This window comes from Sceloporus undulatus, chromosome 6, assembly GCF_019175285.1.
Source record: "Sceloporus undulatus isolate JIND9_A2432 ecotype Alabama chromosome 6, SceUnd_v1.1, whole genome shotgun sequence".
Taxonomy (NCBI): Eukaryota; Metazoa; Chordata; class Lepidosauria; order Squamata; family Phrynosomatidae; genus Sceloporus; species Sceloporus undulatus.
Genome location: NC_056527.1, coordinates 169,434,196 through 169,458,714, shown reverse-complemented (window position 1 = coordinate 169,458,714; position 24,519 = coordinate 169,434,196). Strand labels below are relative to the sequence as shown.

Below are 24,519 nucleotides of genomic sequence, written 5' to 3'. Positions count from 1 at the left end.
TGGCTGAGGGAGCCTTCGCTAAGTGGCTAGCCAAATGCATGTTCCTTCCTCTCATCCTATAAAGGGTGTCTTAGGGGGAAAAGTCATATGCCTAACATGACTGCGTAAATGTGGCTGTAGGTTGCCTAGAGTGTGGGCCTAGGAAGCCTCAGACATTCAGATGGCAACGCTGAAAAGTCTTCTGCCCCCCCCCCCCCCCCAGGAACCAAAGACTGCAGTGTGTGGGACATTGGATAAAAACAGGCACTTGGGGACATGACTCTCTCTTGACTATGTGAACCCTTCAGTGCGACTAGACCCAGGTCCCACTATCTCAGATACCAATGCATTGCTTTGCATTTATCCAGAACGAAGGTATTTCCCAGGAACTGTTTAAAAGGATGTCATGGCTCCCTCTTTCATGGAAAAGGAATGGCAGCTGCTCATGACCAACTAGAACATTGTGGACAAACCCCTTTGGATTATACCTGAAGATTTCTGAGACTCACCTGTACCTGAAATAATTTTACAACATTATGTGAAACGTCTTGTAAAGGTTCTTTTTAATGTGTTCAAAATTAATACAGAACAGACATTTTTATAAAGCAAGTCAATCTGCCTTTAGGAGGAGCAGCTCCAAACAAGAACTCGTACAAACATTCATTTCCGACTGTCGATATCCGCTTGAAATCTATTCGGCAGTTAATAAACTCCCACCTTGCTTTTTAGCACAACCAATATAATTGGGAATAGTGCTGCAGTGTGTTTGGTATGTTTCAGATACTGAAAATCTTAGCTGCTCACCCAAAGGTGCCTTCTGGCCCAGCTGGAATGTCTCATGCTATCCCTCGGCTTGTGGCTCTTCTTAGGTACTCTAGTTTGCCAACAGGTCATTCAAGCAGCAGCCTGTCTGAGCATCCTTGAGGAGCATGTTCACTACATCGTAGAACTGGTTGTCGTATGCAAGTTTGTAATAGACGTAGATGTCGTCGCAATAGGTCAAGAGCTTCTTCAGGTTTCTCAGGGCAGGCTCACTGCTTGGGTGCTGCTTGAGCCTGGAACAGGAAAGGTACCAGGTGAACAGCGGGCCAGACCCCAGAACCACCAACCCTCAGAGAAGCCTGCTGTTCCCGTTCAGCCTCCACTGTTCAACTGCAACAGAAGAGGAAAACGCGGTGTCTGCCCATGGGAGAAAGCCAGCAAGGTGCCAGCAGAGCAATAGCCTTCCTCCCTTTCAGCTCATCTGTGGTGAAGGTGGACAGCATGAAGCCAAGGAGCCACAGACCCATTTTGGGGGAGAATTTGCCTGGCAGACTCACTTGCGGGCAATCTCCTCGATGATGCTGGCTTTGAGCAGGCCCCGCTGCTTGTACTCCTCCAAGTAGTTGAAGTCACCCTTCACAATCACTTGCTGGTAGAGGACCTCTGCCCAGTCAGGGACAAAGTCATAGGCTTCAGCCACAATGGCAGCCTGCAGAGGGAGGGAAGAGAAATCCCAGCCTGCATCAGCCCTTAATTTCTTTTAGCAGGTGAGAAATTGCAGAGAGGCAAGAAGTAATAAAAGCCCAATCTGCTCCATCAACCGTGAAGCCAAGGGCCTTTAGGCTTGTCAGTGGAGTGGAGGACACCTTTCAAATTGCCAGCAGTCCCAAAAGCCTGGCTATTTCCCACAAGGCACATCTAGCCAGGCTCTCGGAAAGTGAGCCCTTCAGACTTCAAAGATAAATCCAAGCGCGCCATTGTTGTCATAGACTATGGTAGGTGAGAGGCTCCTCACCTGGTAGAACCTGGGCAAGGACATGAGGCACTCCAGCAGACTCCTCCTGCTCAGGTTGATCAGCTTTGTGCTCTGGTTGGTGTTGAGAAAATGGAGCTGCAGCGTAATGAGTTTGGTCAGCCGGTTACAGCGCAAGGACTGGCGCACACAGAAGTCCTAGAGTGAAATGGGCATAGAGGAGAAGAAAAGAAACCACCGTTGCATTTGCTGGATATAAATTAGACTGGGACACAACTGAGTGGTAAAGAGGCCTTACTCATATCCTAACTGGACTGATCACCAAAGCATTGTTTCACCATCATTGAGCCACAGTCCATCTGGAGAAGAATATTTCTCTCTCAAAGGCTTTTGGCAGAAGGACCAGACTTGCTTAGATCCAGGCACAAAACTACCCACTAACAACAGCCATTTCATTCTATTAGCTTCAGCCCAATTTTCTAGTTCATCAAGGTCCTTTTATATGCTGTTCCTATCTTCCAATTCTTTGGTACCTTTTCAGTTCTGCATTATCCACACTGAGCCCAAGGGCTAGAAACGTCCTTTCAAAGGCCATGAGGCTGAGCTCCTGGGTGACAGATAGCTGTTCTTGCCATGAACCGGATGGTACAGAACACAATAACCCCTGAAATCTGCCCATGACAATTCCTCCAGCACTAGACCACTTTTACCTTGGAATAGCTCTCGGCAGCATCAATGAAGAGCGTCAGGGCTTTCATCAGGAGTTTTTTCAGGCCTGGCACATTTTGGAGACACTCCTCTGAAAAGAAGAGATGAGGAGAGAGGGACTGACTGGGCAGAAGGTCATGGAAGGCAGAGATGCTGCCAGCCCTGTGCCAAAGGACAAAATCCAGAAGAGGCAGCCAGCAAGGGTGACTTAGATGCAAGAATGCAAGCTCCCTTATTAAGGGCCCAAAGGATGCAGTACCCACTCAGTAAACCAATGCCCTTTCCAAGTGAGTTGTGGTTCCCAGCTCTGGGGGGCAGGGAGTACTCACCCCATGGCTGGGATTCAATGAGCTTCAGCTGGATGTGAGCTGCTGCCTCATGGTTCTCCCCGATTTCCCGGCACATGCTGAAGCAGAGCGCAATCATGTTGTGCTTCTCGCTGTCCCCCGGGCGGCAGCGCTTGATGTAGTCTAGCAGGGCCGTCTTGAGCGTCCCGCTCTGCCAAAGAGGTGAATGGGCACACAGATTAGGAAGGAGATGTTGGGGGGGGGGTCCCTTATTTTATTTTTTTCAAAGGGTTGTGTCTTGAAACCTGGCCAGCTCCAATTCTCAGGTAAAAGGCCCCTGGAAGTGAGCAGCCCCCTGCCTCTGTGCCAGAGCTCAAGGGAAGCATGGCTTCAGAAGAACAAGAGCCAGGTGTCACAAGTTATGGGCTGCGGATGGTACAGATTTCTGTAACAACTGCCTATAAACAACCAGCTTGTGTGTGAATGAATGAGGGAGAGTTGGAACTGTACAGTTTGGGGAGAGCATGGGCATTCTGGCATGAGAATGCAAGGAGGTCATGGTGAAGTCCATCTCCCTCTTAGGAAAACCCTTCAGCTACAAAAAGCAGCAACAGCACAAAACCCCAAGGTGCCATGGACCCGCCAAAAACCCTGCTGGATCACCCTCTCAATTTCACTGAAGATCATGCCAACATGTGATGATGTGGAGGGGGAAGAAGGGGGACTGGATTAAGCAGCAACCAGATGAAAATCAGGGTCTGTTTCCAGACTCCAGTGTCTGAATCCGGATGACTGTCCCTCTGAGATAAGGGCTGGGGCTTGGGGATTGAGGAAGGGTGGGCTGCATCTATCATACATACCGGATCCAGCTTCTTTCTCATCAGCACCTCAAAGTAGTGCTTCTCATGTAGCAGGTCGAAGATGTACGTCATCTCATTGTATCTGCCAATGCCAGTAAGGAGCCGGACCTTGGGGAAAGAACAGCCTTGGCATTACTGCTGGCCCCAGAAACAAAGCTGGGAAAGAGAGCATGTTATGAGGGGGCAGGGCCTTCCTGGTGGGAAGAGTAGCTTCCTGTGGAACTATGCTTGCTCAGCAGCCTCCTGAATGTCACCTGAGCTACAGACAGATGCTGAGGGCAAGAACTGCACCCCCTTGGAGACCAAGTGGCTGGAAATGGGAGATGAGCAGTTATTCTACCAAGACCAAGGGAGAGATGCTCACTATCCCTCTCCTTGCTGAAGAAGGCTGGCCCCTGGTCAGAGAAGCCTCCTGTGGTCTTGTAGTCACCCAAATCAATGGCAAGCACCTCAGAGCTATGGAATACTGCACCAAAAAAAGGCCTCCCAAACTCAGTGAGCCAAGGAATTACCAGGCCCCAAAGCTGGCTGAAGCTCCTACATGCCTAAGCCCAAGGGAGACATAGCAAAGGCAACCAAGAGGTGTTTTGGGGGATCTACGTACCACAAGCCCATACTCTTCGCTGGGTGCCAAGTGTTCATCTGTGAGCAGCCGGGCAGCTTGGAGGACACGCGTGATCCCTTCCATGTGGCAAGTCAAGCTGAAACAATTGTGGGCCAGGATCAGGAGCTCTGTAGCTGAGGAAGGTGAGGAGCTCAAGTCAGTAAGCCTTTGGCATTTAGATGTTTCAAAATAAGAACAAATGCAGGAATAGGCTTAGGATACATTCTCCATTGCCACAAATTGGGTAGCAGTCAGTTCCTCATCTGCTGAATGGGAATCAACCACAAACCTTCCAGACACATTTGGGGGGGGGGGCACATATGCCGAGACAAACTCAATTCCAAGCACAGAGGTCTAGACAGGAGACTGTGACCTTGTTCCTTGTTACCTTGAAATCAGTCACATATTATGAAAGTAATAATTGTGAAAGTAATTACACATTACTCTTCCAGAGACCGCATTTCTGGAGATTTGGGGTTCTGTGTGGCCACCCCTCCTGTCCAGCCCCGACTTACTGCAAGCAAGCTCTCCAGGGGGCACCGATGCAATTTTATCCAACAGCTTCATGCCAACCAGGATGCGGTCGGGGCACAGTTTGGCCAGCTGCAGAAACGCCTCACTCTCCTCTGCGGGATTCAGGACCTGCTTTTGCCCTGGGCAAATGGACAAGACAGGCAGTCAGTGAAGAGCATCCTGCTCACAACGTGTTTTTGAACTGATGACAAGGCCACTGGGTCTTCTATCCAACACCCACTCCAAGAATTCTTTCTTCATCCAGGTATGACCTCTCCCACCTCCATCCAGGGAAGTGACTTCAATTCCAAGCTCATTGCTGCTGCAGTGCTTAAAATGACATGTGGGCAAGGTTCCTCAGGCCACGGTCCCATTCTATGGCCAGTTCCAAGATGGGACATAGCAAGATTCAGAGTGACAAACCATCCAGAGCTGACCAGGCAGGGAAGCCAAAACGAAGACTGGACTCACCGTCTTTTCTGTGCGATGGCGCCAGCAGCTCCCGCATGACTTCATCCGCCACAAGCTCTGCCACATTCTCTGGCCCCAGCCCCTGGGTGCTGATAAATGCCTGGGCCCTTTTGCACCTGTCCGGCTGCTGAGATGACAGGATTACCCGGAGGAGCTTCTCAGGGTCATGTGCAGAGATCTCACTGAAGGAGCAGCCTAGCTCCTGCAAAACACCATGGAGAAGGAGAGGAGCATGCCATCTGCCTGCCAGCCATACCGGAGGGATGAGTCCCCATGGGGAGCCTGGTAGGCCTGACCCCTTAACCTCTTTCCTATGCTTCCCATCCACCACAGCCCCTTCCCTGTTCCAGACACACACATACCTTAGACAGTTCGTAGAGGCAGAGGACCTGTCGGCAGTAGTTCCGTCCATGGACACACTGCGCTGTCAGTGCCTGCAAGCCGCCCACAATCTCACTGTTTGCACATGAGACCCCCACAAAGGACCAGCCCTCCAAGCTTGAGGCTGAAAACAAAATCAAGATTCTGGAAGCAGGGACCAGGAAGGCTGATTACTAAATGCAAAGCAGGAAGAAGGCTGGCCGGAACAGCTGGCAGAGGGGGAAGGAAAAAGGCCAGGCGAGACAAGGACCCCTCCCCCCCCCCTGCTGCTGCCTAGGCTAAGGAGCTGCAGAGTGACTGGTCCTCTGAAGACCCTCAGAGACTTTCAGTTCTTGAGACTTTCAGCCTTAATCACACCTCTCCACCTGTTTCTCTGAAGAAACCAAGTGATATCCACTTTGGAATGTCTGAACTGCACCCCTGAGAGTAAGAGACTCAACGTGGGAAATGTCTGCCATTGCTAAGAATGGCTAGAGACAACAACCTACTCTTTCTCCTGCTCACTGGCACTGCCAGGGTTGAGGGACACCTGGGCAAGGTATCACCTGTGTCTCCTACCCTCTCTCTTCCCTAACAGGGCCAGGGAGGCTGAGTGAAAAAACACAAAGTGGCCCTGCCTGCTAAAACGGACGGGGCATTACTATGAAAAGGTTTTTATTATTATTTACATGAGAACTGCATTTATCTGTTTTAGGTCAGTGCTGCCCTCCACACACCAATACCCAACAAAAAGCCTAAAGCCTACAAGCCAGAGGAGGAGAGCCTGGAGCTCAGGGAAGGCATCTGCCAGAGGTGGCATTTGTTACTTACTGCTCTGCAGCCGGTTCTTTTGAGGCACCTCCTCCCCATCCTTCTTCTTCTCCTCCTCCTTGCTTCCCCCCTTTTCCTGGGTTGCAAGGATTGCTTGGATCTCTGGGTGAAACCAGCTCTGGGGGGCTTCTTCGGAGGCCAGCGCACGGCAGTGGAGGACCAGCGAGACGTCTCTGCTGTAGAAGTTGAAATAGCGGGAAACGCGGCTGGCTTCATGCACGCTGCCCTCATCCAGGAGGCGGCCAATCAAGCAGCTCAGCGATTCCACTTCCGCGCCCAGAAGCGGATCTGGGGAGGCATCGGGGTGCGGTAAGCCCTCAAGCCGCAAGTACTCAGGCACATTTAAAGCAGCCAACTTGGAAAAAGAGAACTCCCTGGCTAAGGAGTCAAAGGACAGCTCGCCAGTCACTGAAATCTGGTGGGTAAAGGTATGCGGGGCTTGCACTGTGCTCTGGCTCAAAGCCTGCTGGGTGATGCAGCAAAGCCAAATCTCCTTCTCTATGCGTTCAAGCTCACTGAGTGGAACAGGGTCACTTTTGGCCAGCCAGTGGCCAGCCAAGGTAAGCAAAAGCTGCCTCTCCAGAAGGCTGCAAGTTTTCTCTCCACCCGCTGGTTCTGACACGCTTTCTGCCTGAGCCAAGAAGAAGTCAGAGGCGGCTTGCTTTGAGATGGCATTTCTCACATAGTTCTCATGACACTTCTTCCAGAACTCGATCCTTGTCCGCTTCTGGGGCCAGTGGCCAATCTGTTTCAGGTGGCGTATATTCTGGAGCACCTACAAAGCACACAGAAAGGGATTAGAAGGATTCTCATGGCATTCAATTGGAAAGGCTTTAACTACTCCAAATTGGAGTACACAGGTTAAGGAAGGAAAGAACATCTACACCCCATCACTCAGAAGAGAGGCTGCGAGCCATTTGGCACCCCGTTGGCTATCTTTACAAAAAAAATCCCAAAGTGGTTCACAATAAAATGAGATTCTATGTGGGCAGTAGCTAAAAGAAGAGGTAAAAGAAAGAGGTGACAGGCTACCCATTTTCTAATTCTGCCAGACATAAAGAAACAGAACACAACCAAATCATAAAGACTGGCAAGGCTGAGCAGATTCAAAGCAGCTCTTGCACACCTCCTGGATCACCACGTTGTCCACAGGCAGCTCCGCCAGTTCTGCCACGCTCCGTGCCACGGAGAAAGAGTTCCTCTCTTGCAGTTGCCCCAAAATTCTTCTGCATTCTTTCTGGAAGTTCTCAGGGGTATAATTGCTGAGAAGGGCACGATCCACCGAGACGGGTGAGCCCTTCAAGATGCGGGTGAGGGCACTCAGCTTCTTCATCTCTGGCCCTAAGTCCAAACACACACACACACAAAACAACCCATGAAAAAGCTTTACTGCAGAGAAGACAATTTGTATGAGAGCCTTTTGGTAAGGAGCAAATAGATGTCTGAAACAACCTGCCCTCTGTGAGGGCTGTTCAAAGGGCTGCCCTAAATGCAGAACGCTTTTGCAGGTGAAATCTTTTTTAGTTATGCCTTGCAAGTTCAAAGGGTTCCTGAGACCAAACACTGAAAAACTGTGCCTGGGATCAGATAAATTAAAAAATGTAGACCAAGCAACCAGCCTGTCTGGACAATAAAATTCAATGAAGAGAAAAGCTGTTCTTACCATGAGGAAGAAGGGTGTCTGTATCTGCAAAAAGCTGAAGGAGTTTTCCCAGCTCATACTCTGTCCTACACTGCTGTAGCATCAGTTCAAGAAGAAATGAGGCCTGCAACTCCATCCAGGGTAATGGTAGGGTGGGATCTGGCAGCTCAAGTGTGCCTTGAAGCTGTGGAGAAATAAACATGCAAAATAAGCAAGATCCCAAAAATGCTCCTCTCCACAGCCACCCTCCTCCTTCAACTATGGCACAAATTAAGCCAACTGACAGCAGCCAAGGCTTGGGAAACAAGAAGCTGCATGCTCCTGCCATTCCTTCCACCTTCTTATCTTAAACCTTGGCTGCTGGATGTGCGATTTGCCTGCATGGGATGATCCATGGGATAGTCTTCCCTGTGGAGATCCAAGGACTTTGCTGGCAGTGTTGCTTCTTCTAAATCTGGAGGTTCTGGGGGCCCTTTGCCGCCCACCACCAAAATAGCCAGATTATCAAGAAGGGTGCGGGCAGTATTTAAGAACAATGGACCTGGCAGGAAGAATGCAGGCTGTGGGCTACATGTCCCATTCTGTTAGGCACCGACTTTGTAACAATTTCCTATCCGTATCAGAATCTTGAACTTACTCAGAGTGAATGAAGTTCTATCTTACCTTTGAAAGACTGTCTTGAAATGCAAGGAGCTTGGTTGAGGCTTCACTGTAATTCTTGTAATCCATGCATAATTCATATACGTCCAGCATCATCTTCAAAGGGGAATCCTTAATATAGCAACACAACAGCACACACAAGGTTTTCAGTCAAATGTTCCACCCAAAGTTGGCTGCATAATTCTCTTTTAAAAAACGCTCCATCAATACTGAAAATCCTCTCTCCCCAGTCCAGCTCTTGAAACCATAACCACAAGAAGGACTAGGATGTGATAGGTCTTTAAATCAGAGTTAACAAAGTTGATCTGGGCTGCTGTTTGCCCTCTATCTCAAGAAATCTTCCAAGTGTGGATGTGAGAAAGGAGAGCTGTGTGCTCCTAGCAGCTGTCTTGTGAATTTACACATTCTTTAGAAAAGTGATGAAGTGCAAGCAAAGAGAGGTTTCAGTCAGGCCTGCTGGAACTAATGGGAGGTTTCCAGAGCACCCATAAAAAGCAAGCAGCCAGAGCCTAAAGGTCTACTGAACCTCAGCTAGGAACAACTGAAAGGGTTACCTTCAGAAAGAACTGAAAGCCAAGAAGAAGTGTTCGGCTCTTCTGCCTCCTTAAAAGTGTCTGCCAGAGGGTGGCCAAGTCCATAAGATGCCACTCATGGGTTTCAAGGGAGCCTTCGATGAGATTTGTCACTTCTGCCATGGTGGAGCTGTCTAAGGATGTTATTATCCAAACACAGAGACAATGGATAATAGGGGCATCCTGGCAAGGTGGGAACACATAAGCACAGAGGAGGGATGCAGAGAAAGAGAGAGATTGAGAGATCAAGCGACCCATGTTTAGCAATGGAGATGCAACAGTTTCTAGGAAGTCATGGCAAGACTCAATGTATCATTGTGCCACTGCCTTGCCATTAGAGAATATGTACCTGGAAGCATGCTGCCAGCGTACTCAAGACAGGTACATGGTGCTTCACTGCTTCACCCAGAAGGTAACGCCAGGGATGAGGCTGCTTCTGACACTGCAGCAGAATGTAAAAGAGCTCATCCGTGTTTGACTTTGGCTCCCACTTTAGTGGGTTGGAGCTGCTCCCTTGGTTTTCCAGCTGAGAGCAGTCTGAGGTCTGCAGAGTCTCCAAGGCCAGCCTCATGTGATCTTGCAAAGGACAGGGGAAGTCCCGGAGGATGGGGATCACCTGGGAAATGGGAAAGAACAAGTAGGCATCTAGATATATGGCATGAGCAAAGAGCCGGTTTACTATTATCTTGACCTAAAGAGTAAGAGAAGAGAAATGTGGCAGCACCTTTAAGAATACCCCCCTCCCACACACACGCATTTGGTATCATCTGTAAATGTAATAAGCATGCCTTCAATTCCATCATTTAAATCACTTAATAAGGATTTTAAATAACACTGGGTCCAGGACAGAATCCTGACAGACTCCATTAATCACTTATCTCCAAGATGAAGGGCGACCGTATGTGAACACTCTCTAGATTCAGTCAACTAATTATGACAGAAGCACTGTCTAATCCTCAATTAACCAGCATGACTGAAAAAAATATCATGGGGGGCTTTGTCAAAAGCCTTACTGAAATCAAGGTATGCTACATCCACAGATCCCCTGATCTACCAAGCTTGTAACTTTATCTTTTTTAGATAAAGAGAAACAATTTAGTATGACTTGTTTTTGAGAAAGCCACATTGGCTCTTAGGAACCACAGCATTCCTTTCTAAGCGTGTAAAGACTGTCAATTACCATCCTAGAACCTCTCCTGGTATTGATCCCAAGCTGAATGTATCCATAGTGATACAGATCTGCCTCCATCTTTCTGCTGCAAGGATGGATGAAAACAAACTATCCATAACTGATCTTATGGAATTTTCTTCCAAGCATTTTCTGTTCAAAGAGACTGTCTTCTTGAGATGGAAAAACCATAGAGCAAACCTCAAACTCTGACAAATATGGCTGGACCAACATAACCTCCAGTGGCTCCTCACCTCACTTAGTTGGTAGCTATACATCTGGGCTTCAATGATAAACTGCAGCCACTTGTTGGACCTAGCACACACTTTCAGGTAAGATGGACTCAGCTTGATGTTGTGGAGCCGGCAAAACTGGACCACCAAAGACCACTGCTTTCTTGCATCACTGGATGTCCTACAGAGAAAAGCGGCATGCACCCTGAGAGGTGAGAAAGCTATGACCACTGCCCCAGTCTAGCAAACAAGGTGGGTCTGATGGTGTTTTGTTACTCCACTTATACTGGACATAGGCAATTTGATGTGCAGTGATAACAGCAGCAGAGAAGCCACTCAACTTTCCCTCTCTAAGAGGTTAACTTTCTGGTGATGAGGCAGAGAAAGCTCAAGTTGCTCACTTTTCTGTGTCTTGATGCTCAATTTTATCCCAAACTGCTTCCTCCAAGCAGAGAAGGAGCTCTTCTGCTGCTGTCTTTTGTCCACTAGCGAGCTCTGTTAGCTTTTCAACTGCAAAAAGAACAGATAAAGCATTTTGATGTGGCTGCACCTCCATGTTGACAAAGCAAACTTTAAAAAAAACAACATTCAGTTCTGGGCCCACACAGAACCTCTCCAACAAAATATGAAGCTCATATTCATTCCATGATGAAAACAAGATACTGTACTTGAATGTAAAAGAATTCAGGAGGGGGAAAATTACCCAAGGACTGCCTGATAGAGTTGTGCTGAGGCTCCTCTCTTCTAGACATGAAGCTCAAGATTACATTTGCAGCTTTAACATCCACCCGGAGTTTGAGGCTGTCCAAGCCCAGCAGCTCCAAAAAGCAGACACAGGCTGCAGCCACAGAAGGCACATAAAAGGAAGAGAGAGCCAAAGAGTAGGCCTCAGTGCCTGCTTGCTGGATCCTAAAGAAAGATAGAAAGATAGAAAGAAAGAAGCTGAAACTTTCTTTCAAACAGCATAAAAAGAGAGACTGGAACACAAGGGCCCAACTGAGTACACACTTGAAAACCAATCATTCTAGGTATGCGCAAGTAAAGTGAAGCCCTGGTTGTTTCTCCCTTGTTCTGCGCTTTCATTACTGCAGATTGTTGTCTGTTTATTTACAGATTTATATCCAGTCTTATAAGGATGACTCCTCAGAAAGCAACTAACAAATGTTTAAAGCAATTAAATTGGATTAAAGTTGGTCATGCAAGACATACTTTTCTTTTTTAATTGAAAAACTGGCAATATTTGTACAATTTTAACTTTAATGATGTCTGTGCTCTTTCTGAACCTCTGCTTCTTCAAAATACTCACAGCTGCTTTGGGGTTTTGCTCTTCACCAGCTGCTGAACTATAAAAGTCCCAAAAGCAAAAGAGGGGCGTTTGTGGCGCAAGTAGTAGGAGAAGTCTAGACGTTCTACGATGGCATATTTGTTGACCAGAGTGGGGCAAGAGAAGTGAGGAAGATCACTGCAAATATCTAGGCAGACCAGGGAGAGTACACTGTGAGTCAACAGAAGACCCAGACACAAGCTGCTAAAGGCAAGTTCAACTGGTATTATTTAGCTCCTCAGCTCACCCTTTAGAACAGAGATGGAGAACCCCACTTAGACTGAACGCTACACATCTCAAAGGCAATCTCAGAAATCTCTCAAGGAGCACCTACCCAGTATGAGAGGAATGAAGCCAGAACTGGCCATGCCTACGACTACCCTCCTTTTCTCTGCTTCACACCATCATCATCATCATCATCATCATCATCATCATCATCATCATATGGGCACCTTTTTTTCTAGCACAGTGCCTCAGAAGGGAAAGGCTGGGAAGGGACTGCAGATTTAATTTGGCCCCTGGGACTGTGGTTGCTCATTAAGTGGTACAGGGGTCCAAATAATATTTTCCTCAAACCAAAGCTCTCAGCATCTTGAGTCTATATACAGATACATTACTATCCCACTGCATAATACAGCATGAAATGTCACCTACATGTATTTAATTGTGATGTTACGTATGTGTTACTTACCGGGAATGGCAAGTGCATTTGTTGACTGCCAGCCAAACAATTTAGCAGGATCAAATGGAACTAATGACTGAAAAATTAAGACAAGACATGAATTTAATAGGATGTTTAAAACAGAGCAAACAAGTGAAATTGGATTAAGCATTTGGAGCTTCTGGCCTGTGTAGCACAGCAGCAGCAGCCCCAAATATCTTGCATCAAATACCTTCCACATCAAGTTCTAATCTAGCCCCCCCGGTCAAGAGAAAATACCATTCTAAAGGGTGTAGAACCAACCAGAGAAACTAAGCCAAGCCTGCAGAACTTCTAAAGGCTAGGTACTGCTTTGCAGAGCCCACTTCAGCATCTCCATGGGACTCAAGCCCCTGTCTCTCATTTCCCATTTCAGTCCCTTCTTCCATGAGCTCCATGATGCTAGCAGCCATCTTAACTGGACTACTGAGTTCTGTAATGTCCAAGGTTTATTTGTCCTTGTTGCAGCTGTACCTGAAGAAGATGGTAGAGAGAGATGTCGGGAGGCAGGAGTCCATGCAAGGTGCACTGGGGGAAGAGGGCCGCTCTGAGCTTGGGATAAGGCGCAAGGGCCATTCGGAAGAGCTGGGTATCCACCTTCTCTCCTCTGTCTCCATTCCGAACAACCTACAACAAAGAAGGAGTCAGCTACAGTTGCAAGGACAAGAGGACAGAACAGGTCACTGACACTTTCCAAAGTGTCTGGCACAAGGTTTATTTGCATCTAAGAAGACAAGAACATGCTCCATCTTTCAAAATCTTATAACGCTACAGGAGCCACCATGTGGAACAGGAGTCTGGTCTGACCAGGGCTCCTCTTACCCTTTTAACATTTTCTGCCAGATTAACAGGGACCAAAACCCTCTTACAACACCTTGCAAATACTCCACAGCTCACCTGGTCAATTCCTCCAGATGTATACATGGTTGTGGCAAGGGCAAGAAGTGTCCGTCCCTCCAACAGCATAGTACTCACACTGGCCTGGTTGCTAGGAATTAAGATTTGGGCATTTGCCAGACTTGCCTGGAAAATCAAATTGGCATCTGGGGTGGAGGAGAAGAAACAACAGTAGTATTACCACTGAGAGAAATTCATACACAACAGTCTTGAAATGACTTGAATATACTCCCCCAGCTCACTGCTGAAGAGGGGGCACCCACATAAGGACTTCTGAGGATATTCTGGGGAAACGTCTATGGCCTCAGGAGGCCTTTTAGCTATCCTGCTCCCACCCAATTGAGGGCGTGAAGGGACAAGGCCTTCTGAATGGAGTCTGGGAGTTAGCTGGGGGTCAGTGCAGTTTGAGTAAACACATGGAAGACTCAGCCTCCATGACAACAGCCTACTACAGCTTGGACCAGTTGTAGCATGTAGAATTTTCTATACAATACTGCAGAAAGTTAAGCAGGTGGCTCAGAGCATGGCTGACAATGGCTGGGCCCCCTCTTTGGTAGAAGAGATACCAGAATGTCAAATGAAGCAGCTAAAAGGTGCTTCTGCTCACAACCATCACCTGAACACCTTAAATCAAAGGCAGGTTCAGGTGAGCCTGCCTGCCTTCCACCTGTCAGAAGGACTGGGAGAGCTCCAGGCTCTCCATCTTCCCTTCCATCAGATCAACATTCTTAGATACAACAGAGTCATAAATACAGATTCCTACCTCCAGGACTGCTGGCAATGCTTCGGCAGTACACTAGAAATTCAAACCAAGGATGAGCTTCATGCAGTGCTTTATCATTCAAAATGGGGCAGTTTGAAGAAAATAAACTGTAGAGAAAATGAAGAGGAAACCCTCAGTAATACACATCATAAAGAAAAAAGCAAGTTCTCCCCACTCTCCAACCCACCCAAACTATGGGCTGGTGCCTGGGGACAGTGTAGCACTGGCTTGACAAATCTTGCTTTGGAGTTGATGTACTTTTTATCTGCTAAACAATATTTGGCATGTATTCCTACCTGTAATAGTCTAAATAAGTGTAAAGAAGATGATCCAGCCCATGTTCTAAACAATAAAGGACAAAACAGCTGTGGAAATCTAAGCCACCAGAAGTCGTATATCTTGGAACAGGATGAGGATTCTGCATCACTCCTCCAACAAGAGTCAGTCTTTGGAGAAGGCATTCAAAATTGTCCAGCTCGGCTGGTATGAAAGTCCCATTCCTAGCAAGACAAACACAGTCAGAGTTGCATCCCAAACAAGCAGCGGAGGCTTCAAGTAATAAATGAGATTAGCAAAACTTGACAGAACCTGATAATTCATACGAAGCAGTCACACACCTGGCCAGGTTATCCAAGATTTCATTTCGCATGTAACGGCTGCACAACGTACTCTGATTTATGGTCTCTATAGTTAGTTGGGGCCATTTCATGCTGCCGTCTTGTTGCTGAGAATCTGTAATCCATGAACTAATATTTGCCCAGTCATGCCAAGATGTCAGATACATCCACAGAACCTCTGGATTACATGACTTCAGGTCTGTTTTTGAAAATATTCAACATATATGGTTAGTGCAAATGCTTGTATCTACACACATATATAGAATGACAGTCCTTGTTATCAGAGCTAAATAAAATATTCCTAGCTTGGAATCAAATACAAATACTGTACAAGGAAAGAATAATACAGTAGTGTACAGAGGCCAATTGGTTTTGGGCACAATCCAAAATGTCAGTGATTACCTTGAAGGACCTACTTGAATCAAGGATATCTGGGGAGCCTAACACCTTCCCACCTTCTATCTATTGTAGAAGTTCTTGCTCTTGACCCCACTGGAGCAAATTAAGCCAAGGAAAAATATCTTTTTACTAATGCTGCCTGGACTACTATGTATTTCACCCCATGGCATCTGTTAGGCCGTGATTCTTCTTGTTTTTCTCCAGGTGGCAAGCACCTGCTGTGGTGGACATAGGATTTTTAAATGTATTTGAATAGTGTATTCATATTTGTTAGGCCTATTCTGTTGTGTTAATTGTTATAGGCTGTTCTAGAAAGATCATATTATACCACAGTACCAAAATACTTCCCACCTTCATCAGATTGTTTAGGCAGGAGAATCATTTCTTGCATAAGCTGATCCCACCATTGAGCCCAGTTTAAGAGAACTCTCTGCTTCTTGTCTTCATCACGATTCAAAAGTGCACCCAAAGTGGCAATGTGGGTAGAAAGGTCTTGTTCTTTCTTCCAGTACCTACAAATTAAAACAAAGCAGTTTAATAAAGCCCATTTCATTTATATAGTCTTCCCAAATGAGTTCACATTTGTCAGTTTGTTCCAAAGGAAACCAAGTTTGTAACAGAAACTAACTCATCATACAAACACCAGAGGAAGAGAAAGGAACGCAATGCAGATCATCGAGAGTTTGTCATTTAGTTGTTAGGCTGGAATAGCCAACAGCTGGTTGCTGAGAAGGAAAACTGTCTTCCTCTTTCCACAGCCTGGAAGTCTGCAGCTAGAGTCTATCAGGGCTCCCGCTTCTACATGGCTAGACTGAAAATTCAGGAAAACATACATGTGTTCTGATTTTTGATGAACATGCATTACCTGGACTGGCCTGTACTCTCTCCATTCTCCTGAATGGCTCCCGAATAAACATTTTCCACCCGATGCACAAAGTCTATGATTTCCTTCTCAGTTTCAGAAAAACAGTTTTCCTCTTGCAGCCTGTCCACCTTTGGAATCAGATCAAAACAGGGGTGTATTGAAAAGCCATGAGATAACACACACTTCCAAAAGTGATGCATTATCAAATCACAGATATAGCCAGGATAAGGGACTGGGAATCAGCTGGACTAACAGAGCGAGTGGGTGCCTCATCCTCACTTATAGTAACAGACAATGATGTGAACAACAAGGATTTCTGCTTCAGGCTCTAATGCCGAAGATAAAATTCAGTCACCTCTGAGGCTTGGGTGAAAGCTAACACAGTTTCCGAGAGAGAAAGAGCAAATAGGGAAGCAGCAGGCTCCAAGAATCATACTCAGCATTGCACAGATTAAGATGTATATGTAGGGATATGGCCCTCAAGAAGATAAACTACAGATGCAGTAAGGGAATGAAACACACAAACCTTGGGCTAGGCCCAAGAATTATACCTATAAGCAGGACACCTAAAAAGGACAAGAACAGTTATAGACACACACAGGTTTTTCCTGCACTCACCAAGTAGTCCCGGACATGCTGGTCACTCACATAGAAACATATCCTGTGCAGTTGCTCCTTGACATTGAAGCCCTAACAAAAATAAAAAGAAAGTCTACTGTATCAGAGTGTACACAAAGCTTACATAAAGCAAGGCTTTATGGCAGAGATGAACAACTTCTCGAGGGATGGTTTCAGAAGACTGCATTGCCCCCCGCTACCACAATGAGCCATACATTCTTCCCAGCCCCAGTCACTAATGCAGCATTTGCCACAACAGCATCAGGAAGTGTACAGCCCTGACACCTGCCTCACTCCTGGGAGCCACATTCCACTTGTAAATCAGCGGTCTGAGGGGTCTGTACTTTGTTTCTCATGGGAAAGTGGCGAGGGTTTTTGCTATAGCTGCAAATTTGGCAGTGGTGACTGGGACTCATAGATTTCAGGAGTTGGCTATATCTTTTAAAGCACTAAAGGGGTTAACTGGTTTTCCAAATGGGCTTAAAAATGCTTAATTTTGCTAAATTATGCTCTGAAATACTTTTCTCCTAAATCATATTCCCCCTCCACCCCAACAATAAGCAGAACATGGAAGAAAAGGAGACAGAAACAGAAAATGACTAAGCGGCTCTATCTGTACCATGAATTTCTAAGTAAATCCAATGGCCACCTGTTTACCTCCTGAAGAAAAACTCCACCCCTCGCTATGTGGCGACACAAAGAGATGGAGACATGTCTTACTCACCATGTTCCTTAAGAGTCTGGAGGCTTCTTTTATGTCATCTTTCAACAGGGTTTTGTAAACCAGATCCAGCCCTATTTGAATCAGCTCCTTGAGATGCTGGGCAGAGTTGTGAGTCAGACGGAAAAAAGTCTGAGCCTCTGGCAACTTGTTGTTTAAAATGGCTTCAGCAACAATCCTCTGAAACGACAAAGTACACCTGCTTTTTGAACAGCACTCCCTGAGATTCAAGTGTCTTTTTTAGAGGGTCTGGATGGGGAAAGGTTGTGGATAGAGAATGGCACTACTCAAGAAGAACAAGGGTACCATTCTATCAAAGCAGTTTTCAGTCATGAGATGCTAAGGGCAGCCTTAATGAGTCAGACTCAAGTTTCACCTTGTCCAGCAACTCTTGCTCAGCCCAGACAACCAGCTCTCCCAAGAGGAAGTCCACAGACAAGTCAACAATTTGCTCTGCACACTATGTCCTCCCAACCCCTTGGCAGCAAGACTTCCAAAGGCATTGCCACTCTGAACCTAGAGGCTCACAGAGCCATTTCAATGAGACTCAAGGCCTCTTTTAAAGCCATCTTAGCTGGGGGGGGGGGATCAATGCAGTCTGGGCAGTGAATGCCATAAACTGATCCTGTATTCTGTTTACCAATGGTTCTGGAGTATTAATACTAGTTACCTCTGTATCTAACTCTTCCCAGATGTGGCTTTCTTCTATTGCAGGCACATCTTCTTCTAGATCACAGGGCAGGTTTCCAGCACTGGGTGACTTAAGCGGGAACTTTATCATAAACATCCTGAGTCTGGTGATGTAGCTGGTTAAAATATCAACACATCTGTCCAGATTTTCATCCAGCTCTGTGAAGAACAGGAGAGACGTCTGACTAAAACAATGCCTGAAGACATACCTTGGGCACGATTGCTATGCACACACAAACAGCTCCACCTTCTCTATGTGTAAAAATTTCACAGAGTTGCTTGTTCAGGAAAGACAGGGTGAGATTTAGCAGCTGCTCAGAGAAATGCTTGCTCTGCGCTTCCAAATCACTTTCTTGGATTGCCAGACACAGCAGGTCCAAAGCTGGCCTCAACTCTTTCATGTCTGTAACAGAACAATTAAAACAAATTAAAACTGGGAGAATGGATTTTCACAGCAGAAATACAATCTACCTTTGTCTTTAATAACATAACTAAAATGCCCACATTGTGTGTCCTGAAAACGCAGGACACAATCCAGATCCAGTACCTCCCCGGTCTCCGTACCCCTACAGAGCTCCTGTTCTTTTCATTGTGGCTTTGTGCAGAATTCCTTCCAATACCACAGCATAATCCTTTCACATTCCCAATATCTTATGTCCACAGTTTGACTTACTTTTCAAGTACAAATCTGACACAATGCTTGCTGGCTGACCTTGCAATGAGCAAGACGAAGAAAGACTGAAAATATTCTCCTTGTTTTTTAAAAAGAAGTTGACAGTGTCCAGTTGACGGTTCTCTAAACCTGCCTAAACAAAGACAGGACTGCTTTTAAAGAAGGAAGCTCTCATTTTGGGGCATAGGTGAGACTAGAAAGGTTTATGTACCTCCAAGGCATGGATGGGAATTGAGCATCTTCCCCATCCATTGAGTCGACAAAGAGAATCCACAGTGCCAGCATTTCCATGGATTATCAGTCTGTTCAAGAATTCCTCTTGAGTCAAGCCAAACAAGAACAAGGAGAGACCAGACTCTAAGGGAGCATCACAAGAGAAAGAGAGAGAGAAGCTCTTCACATCTTTTGTCATAAATTGCCAACATTCACAATGCTTTGTGAAATTGAATCACTTTCATGCCATCGCTTACACAATATACTTAAGTCTTGAAAAAGTCCCAGATGGCAGCTGTAGAATCTCAATGATAAGCAAAATGCTCACCTGAAAGGATGACACACAATTGCTCCTCTCTCTTGTTACATTCCACAAAAAAGGAATTTTCCCCCACATGAGAATGCGCCATTTCCTGAGTCTCCAAATCCCACAGCACAATACTAAGTCCTTTGCACTCACTGGAGATAGTGAATAATGCACTAAAGCCTGTCACTGATTTGCACTCAAGTTTCACTGAGTCTTCTGAGTCGCCTGAATGTATGCTCTTCCACTGTCTATCCTTTTTGCTTCTGCTCGTGTTTCCCTTCCCTCTTGAATCCGAAAGAATGTAAGCCACGTCTTGAAGAAGGGAGGTCTCAGAAATCTCATGAGTCCTACAGTCAGGGTGCTCTAGGTGGAGAAGATGCTGATACCAAGGAAAGGGACCATCAGGTAACAAGTATGGAGAATAAAGCCTTTCGGTTGTGTCATGCAAAGACGACAAGTGTGCCTTCCAGGACCTGGGGAAAGGGGGAGAAACGTGCCAACATTTTAATCAAGGAAACGATGGGTACAGTTTCAAAGGACACTACTTGACCTAGTCAGGATTCATAACACAAAGATAAACCAACTGAGCATCAACAATATTACAAGGGAATCTTCACCAAAAGTGTCTAGACATACTGGGCATATTTCCTCAAGAGGAAGCAATAGTAGACCGTTTCATAAAGCATAGAACAGCTCTTAGATTTCATAATTAGCCTGAAACTGTTCTAAAGAAAACTGGCTGCTGAATTTTGGCAGTCTGATGCTGAAAATAAGTGGGTAGGGTCTAGGGTCACAAAACAAGGCAAGGGGCACATGTGGAGCACAGGCTATATGCAGATACATTTAAATTAATTAAAATTAACGAATGCTCAAAAACAAATAATCCGCAGGTATTCACCCTTAAGGACTCCTTAGTAGGCATACCAGGCATCAGGGTTTTGTATTTCATGACATCCTGAGGCTATAGTTCTGATATACACACCATCTCTGTAATTAATATACCAGCAGGCCAACAATCTAAGCTACTGCTCTTTCCTTTCAAACAATAAATTGGGCCAGAGCAGCTAAAGTGGCAATAACATACGAAGCAGACTTGACTAAACCTATCTGCTTCATGTGATTTCACTTACAAAGCACAGAGGTTGCCCTGTAAGCCTACCTGTCTGTTCGGAATGCATGCTGCACATGTTTCATGCTGTGCTCTGAACTTCTGAGGTCATCCTCATCTGCTCCTTTCCATTGATCTGTGGGAAGGCTGTCAAAATTTCTCTTGCAAAGTAAGTGGTCAGGATATTGTCTGTGGGCAGAGAGTCAGTTATATCTCATTATCCCTCACATTTCTTATTGCTAGCACCCTCATTAGTCAGAAGAGGGCTGGCACCCCAGGCCACATCATTAGCAGCAGTGCCACTTCTATTATCACTACTGTCAGAGAGGAACACCTGCCACCCTCAATGTTCAATGTACCTTGCCAGCCGCTGATGCAAAACACCAACCGGCATGGGCTATTCACAGGATAGTTCCTCTAGAGGAAAAGTGCAAGGCTGATCCTTCATAAGGCAGCCTAGGATTCTGGCTGGCCCTGAACAAAGTGAGGATTTTGATTCAAGAAAAACTGGCAGAGAATTAGAACTGAATAGTTTCCTACTGACTCTTTCAGCAGAGATGTGGCAAACTTTTTTTTCCTTTATGAAGGGGAATTGGCTGACAGGAAACTTAATCAGGGTTGCAAATGATGGTGGCCACTGCCAGACCTCAGTGGGCAAGATGGCAGTATGGCACAGCTATTTCTCCCTGGGCCACAGCTTCCCACATGCCTACAGAGGAAGCAATTTCCAGGGGGCAGTCTGGATACGGCACAGAATCTAAGAACCTGACCACGCTGAGCACTGCATGAAATCCAGGATAAGGCTGCATGTGGCCTTTGAGGCATCAGATCCCCAAACCCAGGTTTTTGCACATTTACAGTCAACTTACTTGAAGTATAAATGAAGGTCGACAGAAGCAACGCAATTGCAGCAATTGGCAATCACAGCCACGCTAAGGTCATACGATACATTTAACTGTGTAAGACGGGGCAGGATGTCTGCATCCTTTTCTTCTTGTCCTTCTGCTAGGTAGAGGGAAACACTGACATAGGCCAGGTATGTTCCATCTGTCGCATCAAAAAAATCTTTGCAGCCGTGTCAAAGAAAGCTCAGCTACGTAAGAGTCACACACATCCAGGTTCCAGCCACCCCAGGGTTTCCCCCCAGTGAAAGCACGGGGGGAGAACCTTTTCAGGTGAGAAAGCTATTCCCAAGGGCCAAATGCTGGGACCGGATGAGGCCAGAGCCAAAAGTGAATAGGACACACATCCTTTCCTACCCACACTCTCTGCCTTGGAGTTCTTTAAACAGACTGGATGGACATACCCTTTGGGAATGTTTTAGTTTTGTATTCCTATATGGAAGGGTGTTAGATTTAGATGGCCCTTGCTGTCCCTTCCAGCTCTCCCACCCACTCCCTTTGCACAATCCAAACCTCTGCTTTGAAGCCTATTCCCCCATCCCTGCTTTTAAAAGGTTTGCTGGGATGGGGGACACTTCGTTTACATATATGACTCTTTTACTCCCTGCCCAGATATTTGCCCCATCAGGATTGGTTACAGTGAGTTTCCTTACAGAACAAATCATGAAAAGAGGAAGAGCCTGATCAGTTTCAACAGACAAAGATATTGTGGAAGGAAGAGAGAAAAATGTCATGCAACATTCAGGCTGGGAATTTTGAAAAGATTTCTGAGTCATGTGAGGGAGGAAAAGTGGGAAAAAGAGGGAAATGCAAGACAGAATTGGGGGGGGGTCTTTACTTGCAAAGAGGGGGAAGAAAGGCAGGGGGTCTTTAACAAACTTCTTAGCGTTTGTTTTTCTTTCTCCACAGGAAGGGAAAGAAGCGTTTTGCAAAACAAGAGAAGCTCTGAAACTGTACCAGATGCCACCCTCCCACTTGGCATTTTAAGACCAGTAGATGCCAAAGCCTGATAAATGCTCCAATAGAGACGTAGGGCCTTTTGCATCTCTCTCCAAAACAGGGCCTGACTCCTGCTTCAAACACCTTCTCCTCTACTGTCCTCTGCCAGAAATGAGAAGGTACGCTGGAAACGGGGAGCAGGAGGGGACAGTCCCCAAAATGACCTGATTTTTCTAAAGCACTTTGGAAACACTGGAGGAGAAGTAGGAGCAAAGCTGGCCAGGCAGCCCTAAGCAGGGACGTAGCCAAGGGGGGGGGGTGGGGGGGTCCGGACCCCCCCCTTCCATTAGAAAAATGAATGGTGTGTGCTGCTGCGCTGCCGCACTCAAGCCCCATTATAATGGTGGCACTTAGTCTGGACCCCCCCCCCTTCCTAAAATCCTAGCTACGTCCCTGCCCTAAGACCACTGCAGAAGAGGAGTCAACAGGGGAGCAGATTGGGCACTCCGACATTTTATGCCCTGCCGAGACCACTGGCCACCAATGCCCATAACCCATAACTTCAAGGATACATATCCATCCAGACTCATCTAACAAGAAGAGGATGTCTCTGCAGACGGTCACATCTGCTATCCTTTCTGACGCTTGCGGTGACAGATTGAGAACAAAGCAGTCCTTCAGCATCACTGCCTCCAGTTCTCCGGCGGGGAAAGCGAGATGTACAAGAATAAAGTTGTTGAGCAGCAACAAAGCCTTGCCATTTGTAAATGACAGCAGCTTCAAAGAGGAGAGTGAAGCTAAACCTGCGCAATTCGGACAAAAGGCATTGTTTTAATGTTCTCTGGCGGAAGAGCAAAGCTCACAGAGATACAACGAAAAACACCCGCTTACTCCAAGGCCAGAGGACAAGGTTTAGGCCTTTCGCTCATCCCTCCATGTTTGAGGCTTGGGGATTTGAGTAATACCTTCTCTCTAGGAATATCTAGGTCCTCCAGTGCAACTCTATGGTCAACTTTAACCATAGAGTTGAAGGCTTTCATGGCCGGCATCCATAGTTTTAACTATAGAGTTGCCCTGGAGGGCCGAGAGATTCCTAGAGGCCTTTGTAGCTCCTCCAGGGCAGTTCGATGGCCAGTGTCTGTCGGAGGTTGACCGCAGAGTTGCCCTGGAGAGGTCTCCTGTCTGGCAAAAGCAGGGTGGGCTTTTCCCTATTGAGAGTGGGGTCTTGTGCCCCTGGCCCTAGCGAATATGGAGGGAGAAGCGTAGCAGCGAAAGGCCAGAGTGGAAGGCTACTCACGGATCTCCTTGGAAGCCAGCAGCGCCTTCTTCATGCCGTCTGCGTCCATCGTCCCCAGAAGCGCCGCATTGCACCTTCCAGCCTCCAGAGTCACTGCATAGAGACCAAGGCCCTGGGTCTTGCTGAGAGCAAGCAGTCGGAGGCCCTGGGCCGCGGGCCCTTCGCCGTCTGCGCTCTCCCAGAGGAAGCTAGAAGGAGAGAAGGCTTTCAAAGACATAGCCGTGTCTCTGGAGACAGACTGGCCTTGTCAGGCCCATCATTCCTTTCTCCCCTTCACTGACACAGAAGGAATGCCCTTGGGCACCGCTTTAGCTGCCCTCCCCGGCTCCATCCGGAGGCATGCTGGGATTTGTAGTTTGCCCTGGCCCCAGGCCCGCCAAACAACCATAGAGCGGACTACAAATCCCAGAATGCCCCACCAGCAGCCAAGGCGCTGCCAAACTGCAAACTCAGCCTTGGAAGCTAGCTCCTCCTCGGACTCTGCCGCAGCCCCGGGAGCGGCCGCTTATCGGTGGCCAAGCGTCCCCTAGAACTACACTTCCCAGCATTCCCTGGCGCACAGCGTCCCTCGGAGGCTTACTCTGCCCATTGTCCGCCCAGGAGCCTCGGGGCTCCGTCGCCTTCCTTCCCCCGACGAAGGGGGCCCTCCAGGCGCAGCCCCTCCGCCGCCAAGACCCCCAGCAGGGCCTCGGGGCCTCCGCGGCTGAGCTTGGCCCGACCAGGGCCGGGGCCTCCGAGGGGCGGCGGCGGCAGCAGCAGGACCCTCACGGCCTCCGCCATCATCGCCTTCTCTGCCCCTCAGAGACCGCCGCCATCTTGGGGCGCTCTGAGGCAAAGACTCCCTCTCCCAGCATGCCTCGCGA

The 24,519-nt window shown here is 47.2% G+C and overlaps 1 protein-coding gene across 2 annotated transcripts; it reads right to left on the bottom strand.

Annotated features, from left to right (window-relative positions):
- Nucleotides 1–525: 525 nt before the first annotated feature.
- Nucleotides 526–24,500, bottom strand: SPG11 (SPG11 vesicle trafficking associated, spatacsin). 2 transcript variants are annotated; one of them, XM_042472687.1, is made up of 40 exons: nt 24,237–24,500; nt 23,657–23,844; nt 22,932–23,162; nt 21,388–21,583; nt 20,570–20,707; nt 19,432–19,883; nt 19,102–19,247; nt 18,891–19,023; nt 18,465–18,620; nt 18,198–18,376; nt 17,531–17,707; nt 16,807–16,878; nt 16,189–16,316; nt 15,675–15,835; nt 14,925–15,123; nt 14,604–14,807; nt 14,308–14,414; nt 13,545–13,690; nt 13,122–13,274; nt 12,639–12,705; nt 11,930–12,095; nt 11,327–11,532; nt 11,025–11,133; nt 10,645–10,804; nt 9,572–9,838; nt 9,205–9,405; nt 8,654–8,761; nt 8,012–8,174; nt 7,475–7,689; nt 6,349–7,123; nt 5,520–5,662; nt 5,158–5,359; nt 4,689–4,826; nt 4,174–4,307; nt 3,570–3,677; nt 2,752–2,920; nt 2,425–2,513; nt 1,757–1,912; nt 1,299–1,450; nt 526–1,034 (listed from the first exon to the last, which is right to left on the bottom strand). In XM_042472687.1, exons 1-40 carry the CDS (start codon nt 24,437–24,439, stop codon nt 854–856), a joined length of 7,278 nt encoding a protein of 2,425 aa, XP_042328621.1. In that variant the 5' UTR covers nt 24,440–24,500; the 3' UTR covers nt 526–853. The 2 variants fall into 2 exon arrangements, with proteins under 2 accessions (XP_042328621.1, XP_042328622.1); XM_042472688.1 differs by having other exon boundaries at nt 18,930–19,023.
- Between the last annotated feature and the right edge of the window lie 19 nt (nt 24,501–24,519).

Excerpts from the sequence above, each read along its gene's own strand:
- SPG11 (XM_042472687.1), bottom strand. The coding sequence starts at position 24,439 with ATGATGGCGGAGGCCGTGAGGGTCCTGCTGCTGCCGCCGCCGCCCCTC. Across the intron at positions 23,845-24,236 it reads CTGGGCGGACAATGGGCAGA|CTTCCTCTGGGAGAGCGCAG; the intron begins GTAAGCCTCCGA and ends CTCTCCTTCTAG. Across the intron at positions 10,805-11,024 it reads GAGCATCAAGACACAGAAAA|GACATCCAGTGATGCAAGAA; the intron begins GTGAGCAACTTG and ends TTTTCTCTGTAG.